Source organism: Perna viridis, chromosome 7, assembly GCF_037379345.1.
Source record: "Perna viridis isolate PV_CMFRI_1.1 ecotype Kerala chromosome 7, ASM3737934v1, whole genome shotgun sequence".
Taxonomy (NCBI): domain Eukaryota; kingdom Metazoa; phylum Mollusca; class Bivalvia; order Mytilida; family Mytilidae; genus Perna; species Perna viridis.
Genome location: NC_142451.1, coordinates 46,144,745 through 46,163,283, shown reverse-complemented (window position 1 = coordinate 46,163,283; position 18,539 = coordinate 46,144,745). Strand labels below are relative to the sequence as shown.

Genomic DNA, 18,539 nt, shown 5'->3' with positions numbered 1-18,539 from the left:
AAAGATGATACCACAGCTTTGCATACGTTCCAAAGTTGAAATTTCACAGCCTTTTCCCAATATGACAGAGATTCACTGTTTTTTTTCTGGTTTTACCTATTTTCTTGCATAGTCTTCCACTGCATCCATAAGAACTTTAAAGTTATAATTCAAATTTATGGAGCGTGGTTCACAGTACTTGTTATCTTTAGAAAGGACCTTACGGAGATATTCTTTTTTTAGATTTACATTGTGTATTGCTTCAAAATAGTCATGGAAATATAAAAAAAAATAGTTTGTAAAGAAAACACCAGTTTAATAATTTGAAATTCGCACAAACATAAAAATGACTGACGGGCTAACTTAAGTTTTTTTCATAACGACACTCACTTTAAATTCATAGTAACAAACATGTATGCTATATGTTGTATACTGTTAAATGATATATTATTTTATTTTTCATACTGTTTGCGTCAATTAGTTGTTTATGTTAATAACGATTTGTGATATATTCGATATATGTTTAGTTGCTCCAATTTATTTGAGTGGGATGCATTAGTCAACCTCACAAGCAACGAACATGACTGCTTATAAATGTAATATATGTGAAAAAGGTCTTAACATTTTTGTATAAAGGGAAACTTCAAATAATGTTATCGTAGATTAACAAATGCTTATTGATTTGAAATTATGTTCGTTGACATTTCACCATTAAATATATAAAACAGTTGACACTTTCTCTAAAGTGAAAAACAAAATACATCGATGCATGATTTCTTTTCGAAATGATAACTTAAAATGTAAATTAAATGTTTCATAAAATAATCTATATTGTACTTAATAATTTCCTCGCCCAAATGAACTTTTTTATTACTATTACAAAACAGCTACCTCCATGATCATTTTTGGTTGAAATATATATGTTGACTTGGTAGGACAGGTTTTTCTTGTACACAGAGGGGTAGCAGATCATTGGTATGTCGGTTTTACCCGAGGAATCAAACTGTACTTAAAACACCTTTGGATAAAGCAGATATTTTGTCTAACTTTGCAAACGTGAGTGTGATGTTAAGATGTGAATGTCAAGTAAATTAAAGTAATTCAGCCTTCCAACCGAGATTGACAGAAAAAATGAACTTTCATATAACTTCAATGTTGCTAGTAGGTACGAACATATGATTTGAAGTACTGCTATGCATTCAACGTATGGAATTTCCTACCGTTCATTGAAGACCAATAAACCTGCCTTTTTTCGGTGTTTATCAAAGGTTTGTAACTGTTACTTTGACTTATTTCCTAATTCCACTTCCTTGTATACTCCATTAGTAACTAATTATTCATTTAACTAATACACTACTTTCGGTAAGATACAAATTAAGTTCTTAGGCTTTGAAAATATGGTATAATTTATTAACCTTCTAGAGTTTCTAATATAAATACTGTTGTTTTTGTGTATTTTTGTTTTGTGTTTTCATTTGTATTATCATTCTTTTTATTTTGTGTTTTCATTTGAGTTTTCATTTTTTTTGTTTTGTGTTTTCATTTGTATTATCATTCTTTTTATTTTGTGTTTTCATTTGCGTAATCATTTTTTTTGTTTTGTGTTTTCATTGTGTTTTCTATTTTTTCTCATATTTCAATTTCTTATTCTTTGGCACAACCTTAACCTTAAAAAAAATGTTTGATTTCTGCGTATTATGATTTCAAAATATTACTAAAATAAATCAATTTTATTTCTCTAATTTTGCTTCAATTTTCATACCGCTTGACCGACGTGGAAAAAAATGTTCTCATTACTAGAGACTTTTTTGTTGGTTTCGATTGCTTAGAAATCGAATGTCTTGGACTCCATCTTTTATATCACAGATGGCATTGTACAAGTGTTTTATTGTTGCTATTTACTGATTTAAATGTTTCCACAATGTTTTCGTCTTTGTTTGACAAAAATGTAATGTAAAAATAAGTAGAAACGAAAAAAAAGTAAAAATCACCAGTAACGATATAGTGAACGTATGCATTTGTTTTTTTAAGACAAAAAAAAAAACAAAAACAAAAAAACAAAAACAAAAAACAAAATAAAACAAAACAAAAACAAAATATAAATACTTTAAAGAAGTATCGAATTTTTTTATTGTAAAGCAATGTCAATTCAAAGATTTTTTTACACAAAGGAAAGCCTTATGTTATAAAGAGCAACATTTTCAATGGCAAAGTCTATAAACATAACAAAATGGATGACAATTGACCAAATGCATCCCCATTTTTTGGTGATAACCCTCTAACATACGCTAAACGATGACAACGAATAAAATAACTGATTGTAAAAATGTAATCAAAAGAAGGATTAATTGGAATAGGACAAAACAGAAATACCTTTGTTCCATTTTTATCAGTATGTGCAGTTGTTTTAATGGTTGTACTTCCGTGTTCATTTAAGGTTTTTTATTGGTCGTATACGTCATAAGTTATGATCAGCACGTTTATTACTTTTATCGAATATTCATTTTTCAGATCTCGCGGTATATCCATGTATATCCATGTTCTTGTCGCCCATGCTTTACTTTTAGGAACCCTAGAAACGTCAGGGTGGCCGTTATAATGAATCAAATAAGTAAAAAACGATTTAATGTGTTGCGATGTAATTGAGATAAATTTTAATTAAAATAGACAAAAAAAAACTTTTTTTCTTTCGTTATGCAGAAAAATATTTTCTTTTGCTTTTTTAAACAGAGAACAAAGCGTCTACTTTTATGATTAAATACTTATTTCTAGTTTTGTTATGGTATGGATTGTTTGCTTTTTTGTTCCTTGTTGTTTATGTTTTTGTTTGTAGTATTTAATTTGTTGTGTTGTTTTTTCCGCAGTTTAAGTTTTTGTTTGTTCTCCGTCCAACGAATGGGAAAAGAAGGCATAGTCAAATCACTATTTATGTAACACGTCACCATACGCTCTAATAATGGCACCAGGTTGTTACCAATTCTATAGGTGAGCAAACATATTTATTGACATGATTCTAATTACTTACACAAGCCTTGTAGAAATATAAAAATCTGCCCCTTTCATTAAAAATATATATTTCTTTTAGGTACGTATCCTCTAATTGTTTTGTTGACAGAGACAATAACATGATAAAAATAGCCATATCCCTGTACAAAATAATAACAATAATAATGAAAATAATTGATTTGTCATTCCTTGTTTGGTACATCATTTAATATTTTCAATTACAAAATGCATGATAGTTGAGTATATGCTCTTTGTAATATCAAAATCTACGACATATGATGACATGTCTTATTAAAGAATCTCTTTGCTTTTATGCAATTTGTTGCTTTATGTAGACCAGAATAAACATGAGGTTTTCCCAAACATACTCATTTCATTTTTCCATCGCTGTTTTAAAAGTGTCATTATTGCAGTGCTGAGAGAAGAATTAATACTGATGATGCAAAAGACTAGAAATCGATGAGATATCATCGTGAACTCTAATATATATATATATGCATCAGGCAGGTATATGCGTGTGTTCGTTTTGTTTTGTTGCCGCTTTTGTCTTTTTAATGAGTAAGAAATGTATTTTTTTTGTATATAGATAGTTCGAATGTAAAATATCACAAATTCACATAAGTTATATATAAGAATGTTTTTTTTAAGTGAATTAAATGCGATTAACTTACATGCGACCCATTTTCTAAAAGATTCTTAAAGATTTGAACTTTCTATTTTAATAGGATAGGCAACCTTTCTCCTAATAGACGCAAATGCAAACGTATGTCAGGTACGAAGTTTGAATAAGATTAAAGGTTTCGTTTTTACTAACTCAAAAACAAGTCTTTTGGAATTTAAAACATCTTTTTTCATATTCATTGTATGTTAATCATTACATTTTACAATTACTGAAACAAGTTCATAAACCATGGCTGAACGATAAAATGACAGAATAAAACTCATTGTATACACACGTGAACTAAGAGAGTAAAAACTTATTGATTTCACATAAGAACATTAAAGTAATAACAACTATACGATCCAAGTATTATATTGTTTGAGACATCAACTTAAAGAAAGATGATAACCAAACCTCTGGGTTGAAAATGTATAGCACAAATATATCAAAATCGTTTGAACAATGATTTCTAGATGGACGTAAATTTAATCTTACAGGAATGACTTTGTCATTATTTATCTAATGATATTTTTTTTTAAATCCGACAATAAGCGGAAACTGTCTAATTGTGCAAACAGAAATAAATCTAGATCTATCAAATGAAAATCCGAATGATGTCAGATTGATCTCAGTTTGTTAGGACTTCGGTCTGATTTCACTTTTCCTGAATGTATCATTACGGTGACGAAAAAGTTCATTAAAATGATTGAACTATACAGAAATTGGATTGATTTTTCTTTCATTCATTCAAAGACCACTGGATCTGACGAAAACAAATGTAACTCTTCAAAATCGGAGACAAATAATTTCTCATTGTAATACAAAAGTTGATTTCGAGATCAAGTAAATATGTTGTCCTACTTGTATTGTTACTGGAATATTCTTCATTCGATTTCTATATTTTGATAAACCATTTTCATTCTTAATTTGGTTACCTTTTTTTAATTTGTTTGATTCTTTTCGTTCGTTTGGTTTAGTCTGATATGGAGTATTTTGTTACTAATTCTATTTCATTGTATTGGAATGGGATCATTAGTTTTGTTTTAAAGAGGGATTTTGTCACCTTATTTCATCTACTGTGGATGTAACATTTCTCATGGGGTACCATTTTCGTGGTTTTCGTTGGTTTGACACACCGTGAATTGGGTTTCTGCCGGAGAAAATAAAATTTCAATGCATTTGTGTGATTGATTAAGCGCTCATTTCCACGAAAATTGGTACTGACGGATAAAAATAATTTGACATCATTTCTTTATTTCACAATTCAAACTAACGAGGTAAAAAGGAAACACCTTGTCTATATCATGTCGTTTCGTTAGATACCTATTTCTGTCTCACACAAAAACAATTTAAAATATTGAAAACTCATATTAGAGGTTAGCAATCTTGATGAAAACATATATATGATATAACATAAAATGAAACTGATCACATCCGGTTGACAATATACATGTTGTCCTGGTGGGAAAGGCTTTTTTTGCGCATAGAAGGGTAGTAGGTCATTGGTTTGTCTATTTTACTCGAGAAATCAAACTGTAATTAAGATACTTTTGGAATAATTTTTGTTTAGATGTTTTAGTCATAATCCAGCATGGTCGTCAGAACAGATGCAAGGAAACATCATTTTCTTTGCAAACATAAGGTTGCTGTAAAGATGTGTATGTCAAGTAAATTAAAGTGATTCAACCTTTGAACCGGGGTTGACAGATAAAATGAACTTCCATAAGACTTCAATTTTGATAGTAGGGACGAACATAGTATTTGAAGGCCAGGAGTGCTGCTATGCATTCAGCGTGGGAAATGTCCTACCGTTCATTGAAGGCCAATAACCTGCCTCTTTTTTGGTGTTTTTTCAATGTTTTTGTAAGATGTGTGTTTGACTCATTTCCACTTTCTTTTATACTCCAATAGTAACTTATTGTTCATAGAACTAATTTACTATGTAATAACTTCGGTAAGATACAACTTCAGTTCTTAGGCTATAAAAATATGTTTGTTTGTTTGTTTGTTGGGGTTTAACGTCCGAGCAGCAATATTTCAGCTATATTCAGACGATGGACATGAAATTGTAAAAATATGGTGCGATGTAGTTAACCTTCCAGAGTTTCTGATATCAATCCTATTAGTTTTGTTTTTTTTTTGTGTTTTTTGTGTTTATTTTTTGTTTATTGTTTTTTGTGGGATTTCATATTTCAAATGATTTAGTTTTTTTTTTTTTTTTGCGTCCTGTTTTATTTTTCTTGTTTACATTTGTACATGTATTGTATTTTATCTTGTTGTCTACGTTTTGATCGGCTCTGTTTCTTGTTTTCACGTTTTGACCATTTCTGTGGAATATGATTTCTCAAAATTATCATTCTGATTGGATGTTTCAATATTTGTACATACTTTTTTATTTTTTATTTTTATTTCATATTGCCTGTCTTTAATGTCATCAGGCAAAATGGCTATTGTTTTATTCAATATTCTTAGGTGTTATTTTGGGTCGTTTTACACGACATATTTAACAGGCTTTATGTGAATAATTTTGATCAAACAACATACATTTTGGTCTGTAGCTGCTATTGAGGAAACCCTCAAAGTTTTGAAATGTGAACTTAGAATTTCTTTTATAGCTTTCTTTATTTGTTTTTGATTTCAACAAAAATAAAAAAAAAAGACAATTCTATGAAGATAAGCACAATTTATAAAGAACACAACGAGCACTGCGTTAGATGATGTTTTTTTCAAGGCGCATTTCTCGGGAAGCTTAGTGTATTTCATAGCGTAAAACATGTTGGTGAAGTAAACTTAAAATCGGTCATTTTCTTGCATAATTTTTTCTCCTTTTATTTAGTTTTGAAATAAGAAAGATATTGTCAGTTGATTTGAAAAGGAAATCATGGTTTTCATTAGAATTTAATACTTTGAAAAAATGACCAAAAAATCACATTCAATTTTGGTTTTGTTCCATTTTGATTTGTTTTGTTTTTCTTATTACAACACTTAACTGTCTTGTCAATACATCAGTGCAGTAATATTCCAGTTTGGTCTTTGCAGGTGAATCCAACATTAGTATTTCAGAAAAAAGATTATAGGAATAAATGGCATTTTGGTTTTGATAGTGACTTTATCACAGTTCATATGAGGTGAAACCTGATATTATCCGTGATGAAGTCACTATCTATAACAAAATATGTGCAAAATAAAACAACAGGCTTTACACACTGTCAATGTTTTAAGGATAAAGGAATTGATATATAATACTACTATACAACAATAACAAACACTAGTGGTGGGTGTAGGGTTTGTATGGACCGTCCTGGTTTTTTAAGAAAATTTTCCTCATTTTGTGCAAAGTTTTGCAAAGAATTATCAACTGGAACATCCCTTTCTTTAAATTTACTAATTGAACTTCTTCCTCTGAAATGTCCCTTTAATAGTCTTTGTTGTGTTTATTGTTGGACAACATGCAAATTGATTGACGTTGATGCAGGAATGCACCGGGTAGATGCTCCTGTTTATAACATTGTTCAGCCTCCCTTTACACCTCTATGTTGAAGTCGGTGTATTTTCGTACTATGGATTCATAATCATTTATCTCCATATTACAATAACCTCCAAATTTTACACCATAACGTTCGAATTTCACAGGAGATCTTGGGTCTTTTCTATCTGAAAGTTCTATTCTCACAGCATTCTTTGATGCAATTGCAGGATCTTCTTTAAAGTAGTTATACGGTTGGAGAAAAAAACTCGCATCCATCGCGGGAGAAGCTGTGACTGGTAGATCTTCCGTATGGGGAATGTGATATTTTCCCATACTTATCCAGGCAACAAGATCCTGAACATAAAACATTCAACTGATCAACCATTAAAAGTAAACAAAAACGTTAGAATTTATTATTTTGTTAGTAATATCGCTTGAATAAAAATATTAAATGCAAATACATTTACTCACTTATATCGAACACGTATTGCGATATAGTTTAGCAAATAGTTACATTATTTATTCCAGGCTTTTAAAACAAGTCTAAAGAGATCTAAGGCTGCCCTTTATATGTTCTTGGAACTTTATATTTATGTTGCTATAGACACACATGAGCTTATTGTTAGAACTGATAGAATTGATAGTAAAAAATAAAATTATAACGTTAGAATAAGAAACAGTTTCCATGACGACAAATTAAATCTTAAAAAGATTCTCTGTGTGTATTAAAGTTGAAACAGTGATATACGTATATACATGTCTAATGTCTTTTCGAATCACGGCAAGATTTGCAACTGTATAGATTCTATCTGTTAATTTAAGATTATTTTTCATTCTCTATTTAATACTTTTTTCATGTAATGTTACTATTTTCAAACTCATACTAGATTTTATCGTGAATTAGAGACAAACAAGTACTAAATAATTTTTACAGCTTTAGAATTTTAACTTACTTACCTCATCTACTATAGAGTCATCATTATCAATGTAACCTTGAAAATTTGTCACTGGGTTTTCTTGATCATATGTTGAATAAATAGAACTACTTGTACGTTCACTGTTGTTGTGTTTTGTAATAGCGACCTGGTATCTCGCCCAGCTTACCATTGGTTCATTTCCGAATCCCTTCGGAAGAAGTTGTTTTGACATTCCTCTATTAACAATTCGGTATCCTTTGGCATTTCCATGAGCATCTTTTTCATGTTCGTTATACATAATTAGGTATTTCGGAGTTTCGAATTTAAAGTTGTATGCAGCAGCCAGCTCAGTTTGTTTTTCAGACCTAGAGAATTTAGTTTGTATAACTGTTGCTGGTCCATTTGACAATGGATTTGGTACTTCGTCAGTCTCGATATCAAGCGTTGCGAAACGATTAGCTGTTCCTTTTACATCTAAATCAACCTTAAAATGAAATAAGTGTTGATGAATAGTAGCAGCGTAGTTATCGTTCAATTCAAAACTATATGGTTTTTGATGTGGAGTAAAAAAGGACGATTTGACATATCCTGTTGATGTAACTTTAACCTCTAAAGCACCAGTTTGGTAGAATACGAAATCAACAATGTAATCATAGTTAACAACTGTGTGAATTGTTCGTAAGTTTAACACCACATTTTCCATTCCTTCAAAAAATAGGCCATCCATATGTCGATAGGAGTTGTGACGACGGAGTGGAGTTCCCGTATTGAATTCAAATAAACAGAAAGAGGAGGGTGTGGTTACCGGTTCTTTGTTTCCGATATCAAACGTTGCCGGTACGAAGGTTGCGTCAAATGGACAATCAATACCAGGAAAAAGAAAATGTGACGTTGTACCAATAGATGACAAACTGTCTAAATAGTGCGCAAATAAATCATTAGGTCCATCTCCTGAATATAACACAGCAATCTCTTGCATACCTATTTCATATGCAATGCGTTCATTCTGGAACCTAACGTCATAAATTTGAGCGCCATGCACAGCATCCATTCGGAAGTCGAATTTCCAAAACATGTATTCAACATGGCGACCGTTGATATTGTATCGTTTTCCATCCGGAGAAATTTGCCTTGGGTTCTGAAGCGGAGTGTCAATTGGTGGTGTTCCACGTCGGGCTAAGACGGAAAATAGATCAAAACTATACATAGGATATGGTATAGTAGGTAACAATGTTTTGTTTGCATTGTAATAAGCTATCAGGTCATCGAAACTCGTAAAATATTGCCTATTAAAGCACATTAATGAAATTGCTAAGTTTTTCATTTCAACGTTTATAAACACACTAAAATATAAAGGATGCTGCAATACATATTCTACCTTATGAAACAAAGTTAATATTATTGTTCTATTATTACCACTAAATAATGGAGTCAATGGAATGGCGTATCGAAAGGTTAGGCATTTATCTCCACAATTAATTAATCTTCCACCAAAGAGTTCCTGAAATATGGAACTAAGGTGTGAATCAACTGCTTGAAATGCAAAATTGAACGCTTCCTGTATTTCCCCAGCACCATACGGTACTCGATATCTCATCGGTATTTTCCTCGGTCGAAACTCAGCTGGCCTATACTTTGTAGGGTTCGGTAACGGCCCGACGATAAATTCCTCAATAAAAGGAGGATCCTGATCACCCCTATACACGACAACATGAGCCTCTCTTTCAGGTTTTTTACCACCGTTGTCAAGATGATCGAGAATGTCCTGCTTTTTTGGTATAAACAGGTCACTCATATAGATAAAACTTTCGTTAATATTATAACTCCCCATATCTACAAGACTGAGCTCAGGTCTGCTTTGCAGAAATATTCTGACTGATCGTATTTCTTCTTCGGTCAGAGGTGCAAAAACTGATGGATTATCGGATATCACCAAATTCTGTTTGCCATATTTTTCTCCTAAGACTGGGAAGTTGCTATCTTTGTACATTATCACGATTATTGTGAGCGCTATAGCCAGACATATGGATACTATCACGAAAAATATTGAAATAAAAACCAATATCCGTCGGCTAAACCACTTTTCTGCTTTACTACCTACAAGGAAATAGAACAGAACATGCATTTTTTGTTGTTTTTAATTTTTATTGGTGTTGTTTTTGTTTCTGTTTTATGTTTTTTTTTATGTAATTGACTTAATCTTTTGATTGAGTTTCCCATTTAGCCTCCGTATTTATTTTGGTTTAGTCTTTGTGTCTAGATTATGGACACATTCAATTCCGTTCAAATCATGGCTTCCTTGTTTCTACCTGTAGGACTATATGGACTAATATATAAAATTGTCATTATTTTGGAATACTGTATACGTTTGAGTTGTTTTTACAATTTTCAAATTTGCGTCGTTCGACAATTATTTCGTTAAAAATGTAAACTATCAATGAAACTTGTATATCTTTCCAGTAAAAAAAAAAGGAATATTACGAAATGTCAAAAAATGAATAAAGGACATAGGAAGTTTTTATGCTTTATTTAACTCTTATATAATGCTGATGATGACAGGTTAATTCTTGAAACAAAGTACATTATATCAAAATTTGAATATGAATAAGGTTGATATTTTTGTATCTTATAAAGTACAGTAATCAATTACTGATTTACATTTCTGTTTCTAGTCATCAATTTTTTTTATCAAATATATATCCATCCTAGAAACTGTGATCAAGAGTAGAAATTTCATACACTGTTAAACAGATAAGTTAACTATGCAGCTTTCTTTTAAAGGTTTTTACTCTTTGTTGTCTATATTAAGTACGAATTTATTTCAAAATTAGAGTGACCATGTTTTGATAAAACTACAAAGAAAGTCGAAATATTCAACAAGAAAAAATCAAAGATAGGTTGCCTGCGGAAAAAAACACTAAAAAGAATACTTTAAGCGAAGATACTTTCGCTTATCAGAATATTACTGTCATTTGCTGTAATTCAATAAAGTGTTCATCATAATTAATGGTTTAACCATGACGATGATAATTAACTGTTATTTATGTAATTATTTATGTTGAACTAGTCTTTCATACGAATAGCATTTGTAAATTGCCAAAATAGCATACTGGTGTTTTTACCTTTTCCTTTTTCGTCGTCTCTTTCGTTTCGGAAGTCCATATTTTTCCTTCTTGATTTGAAAGCCATTATTTATATCCTTTTCACTACAAAACATGTCATTAAAGATTATGTGATTGGCATCATTGTATTTATAATGATTTTAGTAACTTGGGTTTGCTTCATATATAATCAATTATTTCACTCTATAGATCCCCCGACATGTCGTATGTAGTAGCTGGTATAATGCATTATTTTAAATATGTTTTACAAGTCTATAACAAAATAAGTGGGTTGTGAGAAAGACAACTAATATAACGAGAATAGATATGTCGTAGATGGCAAAAACAACAACCCCCACCGGGATTAAAATGTCAGCCCATGACCACCCGTTTATTTTCAATAATGAGGAAACCATTATACCAAATGTCAGGCTGCAGCTGGCCGCAACACATTAGGTACAACGAAAGAGCTGCGTGTATATAGTCAAGTAACATAAGAATAAACTAAAGGTGAAAACGAAACAAGACATACTGTTGCCAGAAATTCCTGACTAGGGGCAGGCGCAAACAATGCGACGGGACTAAAATGTCTAAAGACATATTAGGTGTATGTAAGACTGTCATAAAGGAAAATACATTTATTCCGATTAAGATATACAAAACTTTTAACTTGTCGAGTACATCAAGTTACACACTGATTTTGAAATGTGAATAAATATTTGATACAACACAAAACTCTTAACCAATAATAAAGCATTCAAGGTGCTACAACATTCTATATTTGACATAACAAATAAGTTGTTTGTACAAAATTGCAATAATGTTTATTTCTAACCGTTTATTTACCCAAAAAGGCCACAACTCTACTAGATCAACCAAAACTTACCAAACTCAGCTTTCCATTAGTGGTACGGCATTTTATACCTTGTCGTGCAATTGTTTAAATACCAATACACTTTCAGTCACATTATTGTCTGGTCATTGAAAAATAATTATGGAATATATGTCTGAAAGTAGCACAAATGTCGTCCTGCGGCTGTGAAGGTATTGTTGTATGATTCAGTTTATAGGTATTATGTGCAGAAAGCCACCGTACATTTTATGATATAGATACACCGACGTTAATAAAAAATATGCAAATATAGAGCACATTGCAAGTTTCTTTTTTAAGGTAATAACAGTTTTATACAAATAATCATAATACGCATTTTATTTTTCTAAACATTTTGCTGACAGTCATGATTTGTATTAGCCGATCATGCTTTACAATGTTTCATTTACGACAGTTTAGTTTACAATATGTAACAGACAGAGAGAGTAATCAAGGGACAAAGACCAGACATGGAAAAGAGACACACACAACAAAGAACATAAAGTAACTAAAATCATACATACAAAGTAACAAAAGCAAATGAGCAACTCGTACTCCACTAAAAACAGGTGCACCGGTAGGGTAAGCGTCCTCTGTTTTTCTAGAAACACCGAGTTCATGTCGATGTCTTCTTTAAAGAACTTATAGCATAGACAAAAACTTTAATGTCAAATATTATCTGAAACTATTTTGAAAATACGGCTTTATATATACTCATTTAGTTCATTGTTAGTAACCATCTATTTTAAAAGGTATTTCAACAATGATATCTCAGGGTAAAGTATCCCGTATTTTACCATTCACTGCATTAAGTTTTTATATAACTTATCTCAATACAACTGCAAGTATCTACGATTGCGCATTGCATATAGAAGGAATTAGCGTATCTGTTGCCAAACAAACAAATAAACAAATACAATATCACAAATGCTCAAAAAGAACCCACATGTACTACGTTAATGAAAATGTCTCATAGGTGTATCGTATACGAATGCAAACTACAAATCTTGAACTAATAGGACAAGTTTGGACACTATCACCAATTTAAGCACAGAAATTGATAACTGTATCCATAGGTTAGATGTTCATTTACCAAAGAAAAAAAAAATTTAAAAAAAAATTCCAATTTTTTCAGAGTAATTAACAGGCATGCTTCCTCACAAAATAACAAGATTAAATAGTTTGGTTTTTTTTTTCATATAGAATAACAATTATGTGAAATCACTAACAAATATTTAACTGAAAACTGTATTACCTATACATTAATGTTAGATACAACAGGCAATTACACTTTCACAATAAACTGATATAAAATGTTCACTTTTCATCCCATTTTGGTCATTCATTTCTAAAAACAAAATAAGGCCTACAGCCACCATACTCAATATCAAGCATGCTTTAATATTAGGAAAACAAGTGTAAGAATTCCTTACAACTTCATTTTGGGGTTTATAGACTATAAAAAATATAAAACAAACTTAATAACCCGGTATTTAAAGCGGAATGGGTATACTTGTCCTTTTGAATGGTCCGATATATAATGAACATTACATTTCATAATCTTTTTGACATGCAGTATCAACCCGAAACTTCTATATCACCACAAGGGCCACCGGCTCGCGGAGTGATATAGTTCGAGGGTTTATACCGCATGTGATACAGATTTTAACATGTCATGTTCATTAAATCATATATCATAATTGTACTTCAGGTATCTGTGTAGGGGTGTAATATCGAGCAAGAAATATAGGTCTAGGGTGTGATAAAGGGTATGCGATATAGGGTAAACAATATAGAGTTGAAACGACCATTTAAAATGCATATACAAAAAAATAGTATATTATAATCTAAATATATGATATATCAAGATATATGATATAGTCCCTGATTCAGCCGAACATTTCAGTGTAAAAATGCACGCATGCATATGGAATCAATTATTAAGATAATTTTGCCATACGCATACATGCATTTTTATCAGAAATATAAACTGTAGATAATACTTTGAGATTAGCTTTAGATGATGCAAAGCGGAATCCCAGAGTCACACACCTTTTAACTGACTTTTCGGAAAATGGCATTGTTAACATATACAGTGGATTTTTTTATCTTTACAGTCAGAACCAAACGTTATGAAATTTCAAACTTGGCATCCCAAACTATACCTTACAAATGAAAATTTATTTTTTGTCCCAGTTCAACTCAACTTAAAAATATCTATTTTATTCACTAAGACACTTTTAAAAACACTTGTTATCGAGTTTTGCGATAAGGCATTCAGAAGTGTTAAAATAGTTAATTCGTTGGATGTATCTGATGCATTGCATGCTATTAAAAGCTTTATTGAATGTTTCTATACTTTCAATACAACGTTCCTAATAATATCATTAAAAATAGCTTAAAATGTTAAAATGGGCATTTGAAAAATCCTGTATGAACATTACCTTCTCTTTCTTTTCTAAGTCATCCTGAAACAGACAAACTATGTAAATTAGACATTCCTTGATAACGGCACTCGATGTTTTTCTTGACAATGTTTCTAGAAAAGCTTACCCTCCCGGTGCACCTGGTCCATGCTTCCAGTTTTCAGTGGAGTCCGAGTTGCTCATTTGCTTTTGTTACTTTGTATGTATGATTTTAGTTACTTTATGTTCTTTGTTGTGTGTGTCTGTTTTCCATGTCTGGTCTTTGTCCCTGGATTACATTCTTTTGATTACCGCTATAACCTTGGTTCCCTTAATTACTCTTTGGCCTAGTTATCAATAATTTAATTAGTATTTGTTATACAACAATTTGTCTTCACAATATTTGTTTGCTTGCACCTGGTCCATGCTCCCAGTTATTAGTGGAGTTGCTCATTTCTTTTGTTACTTTGTGTGTATTATTTTTGTTGTGATTGTCTGTTTTCCATGTCTGGTCTTTGTCCCTGGATTACATTCCTTTGATTTCTACTAGAATCTAGATTCCTTTGATTACTATTAGATGAAGTTAAGATCCATCTAAACAGTATTTGTACAAAACTTTAATAACACTTGTATACGTACGGATGGTGTTTTGGGCCCTAGTAACGACCATTTTGCCACTTTAACAAATGAAACATTATCAAACAATTGAAACTCCTATCACTGGCAATGAGCTTTGTTATTTTCTGGATCTTGATTTTCGTATCATTAAAGGGGTATTTAAAATTTCAATTATGATAGATTTTTTCTCATCTCCTATCTTTAATATTGTACAGCTTATCAGATGTATTTGCTCATATTTGTAATGCATGGTTCGCTAGTTTCAAAGTTAATATATTTAGTTTGCAAAATTAATATTGAATTGAAAATTTGTTGTAATCAAGGTCAAGATCAAGAACGATTGTCGGGTCAGAGGGGCACTGTTTTTCTAACCTATTTCTTAGCATGACACGTGTTATGCTTTACTAGTATAGTGAATGGCTGAATAAATTTAATGATTAGTATTAACGGCATATGGAAATCAATACTACCATTTCTGTCTCTAATTTACAACTCAATTATATATTTTCACTAAAAAATTACTTTGATATGATTTATTGGCACATTTCTACATATTAAATTAGTTGTAACAAAATTGAGCCGTTGAATCCACAAAATTTACACATTATCTATACATGGAGCAGGTAGTGAGAGTAACAAAGCCACATTTGGTGTAAATGTGTAGCGGTAGACGGATACCTTTTGATTTAGTTATTTTTTGGAAATTGAATCATGTGTGTTCATTACAAACAATTGCATATAATACAACATCAACGTACAGGTTTACAATAACGCTTAGAGTGTGAAACTTATAAACATAATATAAGAACATTTAAAGAGGAAAATATTGAACTTATATATAATAATGCTTTATGAATGAATGATTTAATCCAAACTATTTTACGTTCATGTTTGAATTATAAATTTCCGCATTTGTAACTGTATACAAAGGAGTTTGAGCAATGATTGCTTATCAAAATTTGCAATATATAGAGAGTTGGTTGTTTTGTATACATAAAAGTAGAGACTGACCTCGTTCATGTATGTATAGCAGCTTTTGGTCAAATTTTAATAGTTTTATGGCATGATGCAACGAAGCATTAACAAACTTCGCATTTTTTTTAGGTTAGTCTTAAAGTATATAGTAGGCATATATATATGGTATTTTATAGAATATGCAGAGAGCACTTACCTCAGAATGAGTTAAACCTTAGAAGATGAGGCTAGTGATGCACTATGTAATTTTTCGACACACTTACTAGTAAACTCTTGACCTCACTACCCCGATTGGTGATAACCCCGCCTACCCATTTCACCATTATGATTAATGGCATCCTTGGATATGATGATCAATAAGATTGTATCAAGTACAAACATTTATGCTGACCCTCATAACGTCATTTTTCGACAGTAAAAATGGAAAACTTAATTTAAAGACATGTTGGCCAGCCTTTTAGTACGCAAGTTTAATAATGTTTGGTGTATTTATTTCACACAATTGTATTTGGTCAAATCAACAAATTATATCACATGATAAATGACGTTTTATAACTTGTAACTTGTAATTATATTCTTTAAATTTTACAGATTTTGAGACTTGCTGTTCCCTTGCCTTTTTCATACTTGCCTTTTGCGTACTTTAAGTTTAATTGTATTTATGGTATTTGTATTTTATTTTGTTTATTTTTTTTATTTGTCCTTACATTCTTTGTTCTCAGTGTTCCCGACATTGATTTATCGCTGATTTCCCTACTCCCAAGCAGCGGTAGTCGTTTGTTTTCTTTCTTACTAACCGCTGCAGATAGGCCTCGGACATTATTCAAATCAAACGTCGTTTAACAATTGGAAAAGTTAACGTGGTGTTAAATCTATCACTTTTCCCGACTATCAATATTCTTGAAATTTCTTATAGGGCTGACTGTAGCGTCTAGAGTGAATATTAAACGTCGGACTGATAAATCGGAGCTTGAGATATCCCCTCCTTTGTACCTTTGTTTTTTTGTTTTGTTTTTGTTTTGTTTTTTGTTTTTGTTTTTTGTTTTTTTTTCTTAAAAGTCATTTTTCGTCAAGTAAATACACTATTGCATCTTGTTTTCCCACTTTATGAAATATCTAAATCAAAAACCGTTTGTTGGAGATGCATTGTACAACACATCGTGTATTCGTATCTAAAAATAATTGCTGTAATCTACTTACAACGGAAATGGCCAGAGGTTATGGTTGCCAACATGTGCGTTAGTCAGATTTTTGATCGATGTAAGATAATCATCATCTTTGATTGGTTTATTTACTCAAGGATGAAATAAAGAATGGAAAAGTACATGTAAAGAACATGTTGCATGTAACAAATTAATGCGTATATGACGAACGTGATTTGCAGTGGCAAGCACTAATTTAAACAATTTCCTCTATTTCCCAATGTCGTTGTTTTTTACTGAGAACATTTCATTTGAACAAGTAAATACTGACATTCTAATGTTATCGTCGTTAGTAAAAATTCGATTTCTGTACAATAACTAAAGTTATAAAATCTTCACGTAAATTTTCCTCGAAGGTTTCCTGGGTTATTTGCCCAACTGTTTTGTAACAATAATGATTTTTTTTCTACTAAATGTCATTTGAAGGCTACTAAGTTTATTAACAGATTTTTCGTAGTAATTTGTAAACAATTAATATAGTATATGAGCACGGGATTAAACACCAGTATGTTTGTATGTTGTAATCATGTGATAAAGTTCCAGTCTTTGCACTGATACTGCTATTTGCTACATAAACTTTCCTTTTTTTATTATTACTTATGACTGCAAGTATCGCCTAAAGTTGATCAGTAATTCAGTTATTACTGATGAAGCTTATTTCTTCGTGTTACTTCGAATAATAACTATTCCTAAATACTTTAGAGTTTTATCGTTATTAATAATCAGGTAAATGTGTTTAAATTGTCTTCTAAGTCCACGACGATGTTACAAATAAGAGCAAAAAAGTGTTTTATTTTATTTGTCATATTTTTTTTTCAAGACATTATTTTTATTTACACTTCATATTGCTTTAGAGAAGCGCGTAATACCTTTGTCAGTTTATTGCTGAATGGCCTAATCACACATTATACAAAATAAACAAAAATTAATTGTTTGGATATTTTAAGAGAAACAGAAACGTTGACATTTAATGTAAAAGTACTATTGTTCGTGGGGTACCAGTTTTCGTGATTTTTTGTGGTTAGACCATACCACGAAATTTAGTTCCCAACGAAGATGATAATTCCATCGATGTGTATACTGAAAACCTCAAAACCACGAATTCAAGAATCCACGAACTTGTGATTCTCCCATAATCCACGAAAATTGGTATCCTCAAATTAAATTACTTTTACAGTAGATATTATACATCTCGACAGAAATCCCAAAAAGTCTTGAAGTTGCTGTGGTTTCATTGTGTATAATTTAAACTACATTAATCAACTAACTGCATCAAAACATTCTGTATTTTTCGTTTTTCTTGAGTTTTAGCGTCATTTCATTTGGTAGTTTGGC

General features: G+C 31.1%; 1 protein-coding gene across 1 annotated transcript; it reads right to left on the bottom strand.

Annotated features, from left to right (window-relative positions):
- Nucleotides 1-6,858: 6,858 nt before the first annotated feature.
- LOC148612954 (putative amine oxidase [copper-containing]) lies at nt 6,859-17,603 on the bottom strand. The gene is made up of 5 exons (XM_088594888.1): nt 17,203-17,603; nt 14,449-14,472; nt 11,155-11,238; nt 8,073-10,129; nt 6,859-7,469 (listed from the first exon to the last, which is right to left on the bottom strand). Exons 3-5 carry the CDS (start codon nt 11,219-11,221, stop codon nt 7,170-7,172), a joined length of 2,424 nt encoding a protein of 807 aa, XP_088451014.1. The 5' UTR covers nt 11,222-11,238; nt 14,449-14,472; nt 17,203-17,603; the 3' UTR covers nt 6,859-7,169.
- Nucleotides 17,604-18,539: the final 936 nt, after the last annotated feature.